General features: G+C 52.7%; 2 protein-coding genes across 2 annotated transcripts in view; one reads left to right on the forward strand and one right to left on the reverse strand.

Annotated features, from left to right (window-relative positions):
• Nucleotides 1–2657, forward strand: part of Chchd10 (coiled-coil-helix-coiled-coil-helix domain containing 10) — a 5345-nt gene extending 2688 nt beyond the window's left edge. The window contains exons 2-5 of the mRNA XM_021174407.1: nucleotides 334–934; nucleotides 1166–1373; nucleotides 2226–2373; nucleotides 2486–2657. Of these exons, the coding sequence (XP_021030066.1) occupies nucleotides 894–934; nucleotides 1166–1373; nucleotides 2226–2373; nucleotides 2486–2505 (417 nt within the window). The 5' untranslated portion in view covers nucleotides 334–893 and the 3' untranslated portion in view covers nucleotides 2506–2657. The remainder of the gene's footprint in view (nucleotides 1–333; nucleotides 935–1165; nucleotides 1374–2225; nucleotides 2374–2485) is intronic.
• The window catches only part of C10H22orf15 (chromosome 10 C22orf15 homolog), a 2831-nt gene continuing 838 nt past the window's right edge, over nucleotides 2542–4534 (reverse strand). Inside the window, exons 4-7 of the mRNA XM_021174406.2 lie at nucleotides 4399–4524; nucleotides 4092–4166; nucleotides 3848–4017; nucleotides 2542–3238 (exon numbers count right to left, since the gene is read on the reverse strand). Coding sequence (XP_021030065.1) covers nucleotides 3875–4017; nucleotides 4092–4166; nucleotides 4399–4524 — 344 coding nt within the window. The 3' untranslated portion in view covers nucleotides 2542–3238; nucleotides 3848–3874. The remainder of the gene's footprint in view (nucleotides 3239–3847; nucleotides 4018–4091; nucleotides 4167–4398; nucleotides 4525–4534) is intronic.

Below are 4534 nucleotides of genomic sequence, written 5' to 3' on the forward strand. Positions count from 1 at the left end.
GACTCCCTCTTCTGGAGTGTCTGAAGACAGCTACAGTGTACTTACATATAATCAATAAATAAATCTTTAAAAAAAAAAAAAAAAAAAAAAAAAAAGAAGAGAAGAAAGAACTCAAGGCCCCTCTGCGCCCTTTCTGCTCTGGCCATAGGTTATTCTTATCTGTTTTGTTTTGTTTTGTTTTGTGGGAGACAGTCCTGTGTAGCCCTGGAACTCGGTCTGTAGACCAGGCTGGCCTCGAACACACAAGATGCACCTACCTATGCCTGCCCACCCCCCTCCCCGAGTTCTGGGGTTACAGGTGTGTGCTCTTTTAACCTTTTCTTTTCTCTCCAGAGGTTATGGCGTGATCCCAGCCAAGGTCTCTGAGGACAAGTCCGTGAAAACCGAGTTCCAGAGGACAGGGAAGGGCCTTTGGTGATCCTGGGATGGTTACTTTCAAACTCTGTCTTGTGATGGGTCTCAGAGAACACAGCCTGGCCTGCAGTCTCCATTCGCTTCTCCGCTGGCGGTCTATGTGTCTCTTTCTTTCCTCCTGGGCTCGTGGCAAACCCCTATTGCATTGCTTGGGTTCTGCGATAATCCTAACAGAAAGACCTGCCCTCGCTGCCCCGTGCCTAACTAAGCCTTGGGCTTTCCAAAGCTGACGGGTGTCCCCAGGACTCGCGTAGCTCCGCCCTACACTGGGATAGCTCCGGAGCCCTAAATCCAGGAGGTTACTGGAAGGGCGAGCTTTGGCCCCTCCCACTTGGAGGGCGTGGATCAGAGGCCCCGCCCCAGATCCCGCCCATTTCACCTGACACTAAGGACGCTGCCGCCTTAGTTGCCCCGCACTGAGGGAGCGGCTGATACGGTCCACGCTTCTTACTCAGCTCCAACTTGATCCCACCGCAGTCATGCCTCGGGGAAGCCGCAGTGCGGCTGCCAGGCCGGTCAGGTGAGAGAGAGTGACAGGGACCCCGTGAGGTCGGGTGAGGGAAGCGTGGGTGCTCTCCCAAGGGCGTCCGCAGAATGACCTTGGAGTCTGCTGCGCCATGTTGGCTGGGGGGTGGGGTGGGAGGACAGGGACGCAGAAGCATGAGTCTAAACGAGGGTCCCACTGGACCCTGGAGTAGAGGGGTTTATTCCCGGAGCATTAACCTTGTTTCTCTCCTCTTGCTTCCTGCAGCCGCCCAGCCCCGCCTCCTGCGCACCCACCACCCTCAGCGGCCGCCCCGGCACCTGCCGCTCCCGGCCAGCCGGGTCTTATGGCCCAGATGGCATCCACCGCCGCAGGCGTAGCCGTGGGCTCAGCTGTAGGGCATGTCATGGGTAGCGCCCTGACCAGTGCCTTCAGTGGGGGAAATTCAGAGCCTGCCCAGCCTGCCGTCCAGCAGGTGAGCGGGAGGACTCAAGAAACGGAGGCAGGATTCACACATGGTTGCATAAGGAGCTGCTTAAGAGTCCATTGAGGAGTGACCCAATGTGTTCAGAGTTGCCTCAGTCCCAGGATTTTGAGGGTCCTAACCCTCATGGTCGTTAAATCTACTGTCACTCGCTGGAAAGCTCGCCCCAGCCCTCATTTGAAGGCAAAATAGCTGACTGTCGGAGACTGACGCCCACTAGATCTTTATTTTATTATTTATTTATTATATGTAAGTTCACTGTAGCTGTCTTCAGACACCCCAGAAGAGGGCATCAGATCTCATTACAGATGGTTGTGAGACACCATGTGGTTGCTGGGATTTGAACTCAGGACCTTCAGAGCAGTCGGTACTCTTAACCACTGAGCCATCTCGCCAGCCCCCACTAGATCTTTTAAGAGGGAGACCACTCAAGATGGGTACAAAGACTTGTCCAAGGACGCCTAACCCTAGCGGAGCGGGGAAGAGATGCAGTATTTCCCAAAGCCCTCATTCTCACCAAAGCCCAGCCTGTCTTCATAGTATCTGTTCCCTGGTGACCTGTGCCCCACAAGGGTGCTGCCACTCCTCACCAATCTTGAGCCCAATCCAAATGCTAGTTAGCAGTGTTTGAGTCCTAGGTCAGGAGAATCCCTGTGGCGCAAGCCAGGAAAGTGCTGTAACTTGGGGTGGTCTAGCCCTGGGTCACTCAGCCTGCCTTGAACTATACTTGAAACATCCCTAGCTAGGGCTTGGGAGTCGGGAGAGACAGGAAGCCTCCAGCTTTGGCACTTACTTGTGGGCACCACCTTTGAGCTGACAGTTCCCTCTTGTGCTCTTCCCCAGGCCCCTGCCCGGCCTGCCTCTCACCCCCTGCAGATGGGGCCCTGCTCCTATGAGATCAAGCAGTTCCTGGACTGCTCCACCACTCAGAGCGACCTAACCCTGTGTGAGGGCTTCAGCGAGGCCCTCAAACAGTGCAAATACAATCACGGTGAGCAGTCATTCTGGTGCATGTAGGGGCGGAGGGGTGGACTCTCCGGTACCTGTACGGGCTGGCTAGCTGATCGGCTTATCAGCGGTTTGTGCTGTGGTTCCCTCCACAGGTCTGAGCTCCCTGCCCTGAAGAGGCTGTGGGCCTGCTCATCGCCTAACCCCTCACCGACAGCTTGATGGAAAGGAGAGGATCCTTGTGACTGGGAGTAAGGAAGGACAGTTCTCACCCGCAGACTAACAGGAGACATAAATGTTCAATTAAAGAGTTTACTTTAGACCGCAGCCTGCTGTGTGCCCATTTACTGCCCTGTTGGCTGGGGGCGGGGGTGGGGCAGGATCAGGGGAGATAGGGGAACAGCTATCTTGTTAATGTGCTATGCCTCATCTTTGCGGAGGTGGGAGAGAGGATGTGGGAGTAAGGAATCTTGTTATAGAACCCTGGGCTGTCCTTGAACCTCTGGGATGGGAGGAACACGTATCTGTCTGCATTGTGGATAGTCAAGGACACTCCTAAGCAGGGAGACTGGAGAGGTATTTGCAAGTGGTCTCCTGGGACCTAAAACCTCAAGAGGAGCCTATTGTCTCTGCCCACAGGAACATCTGTGTCTTTTCTCTTCTTATTTTGTCCTTGGGTTCTTTTTTTTTTTTTTTGCACTCAAATGGGGTGGGGGTTGGGGGGACTCTCACATCCTGTCTGTGACCTTTCCCTTCTTGCTGATGTAACTTCTTAGTAACGCCAGGTCCTGGAAGAGGAGTCCTGCTGGATTGCTGTCTGTTTGCAGTTGATCATAAAGCAGAGGTCAGGGCCAGTCCCCTTGGATTCAAGTCCAGCTTGGCTGTGGTGTGCCGGCTCATAGAACCTGCTGGAATGGAAGCAGGCCCTTAAGACCACAGCTCAGATTGCTTCATCATACAGTCGCTACGTTCACTGGGTTCAGTCAACAACATGCATTGAGCGCCTACTGTGTGCTAGGCTGGAGAAACGTGGGCCAGCTTCCTAAACGCAGAGTATGTGTGCCTTTAGAATGCTGATAGTCCAGCAATACTGTGGGGTTTATCTCTGGTTACAGTATGTATTCTCCTGTGTGAAAGTCAGTAAAGATCCCTTTTGGATTTTCCTGGGTTCCCCTACCTTTTTCTTTCTTTTTTTTTTTTTTGTTTTTGTTTTTGTTTTTCGAGACAGGGTTTCTCTGTGCAGCCCTGGCTGTCCTGGCACTCACGTTGTAGACCAGGCTGGCCTCGAACTCAGAAATTTGCCTGCCTCTGCCTCCCAAGTGCTGGGATTAAAGGTGTGCGCCACCACTACCCAGCAAAATCTTTATTTTATTTATATATGCATTTATTTATTTATTTATTTATTTATTTATTTATTTTGAGATAGGACCAACTAAGTTGCTCAGGCTATCCTTGAACTTACTCTATAGTCCAAGCAGGCCTCAGACTTCCAGTCTTGCCACTCAGTTTTCCCCTACCTTTTCTGTACCTGGCTTTGGCTCCAGTTAGCGGTTTCTAGATGATAGGGAGGTCACCCTTCGAGACCTTGAAGGGGGGGGACCTTGTTCCCGGTGGCCACGTCGAATGCCCGTGCGTCTTCTCTGACCATTTCTTGTGGTTGGAAAGCCAGAGAGGCAGCACAGCTCCTCTGGAAGGCCCAGGAAATCCTGTCGTTGGGAGCTGCACAGATGTGTCCCCACCCAAACTTACCTTAATACTCACCTGCTAACTCTGGATACTGGTCATCCAGGTTGTCCAGGAGCGATTCATAGTGAGTGGGGGTTCCATCTTTCCCTTCTATAGAGTACAGAGAAGACAAAGGGTCTTAGACCATCTGCAGGTCCCCATAATACCCTTTAATTCTGTATCTGTTTCCTGACCCAGGCCGGGGGATAGGACAAGCATTGGGTAGGGGCGGTTGGGGACAAGGCCCAGCCAAAGCTGAGGCTAAACAGGATCTTAGTTGGTCTGTGCCCTGCTGTCCCTCCCTTATAGTGTAACATACAAAGGGGTCTTAGGCCCCACTTACTAATGACCTGTATCAGGACATAGGTCCCTTGTTCCTGTATCAGGGAACAGGCCATGGATGGGGCCTGGGTGGTCTCCTCTTCTAACTTCACCAAGTGCCCATCTTCAGCCAGGAGGGCAATAGTTACTGGGAAGAC

The sequence above is a fragment of the Mus caroli genome, chromosome 10 (assembly GCF_900094665.2).
Source record: "Mus caroli chromosome 10, CAROLI_EIJ_v1.1, whole genome shotgun sequence".
NCBI classification, from domain to species: Eukaryota; Metazoa; Chordata; class Mammalia; order Rodentia; family Muridae; genus Mus; species Mus caroli.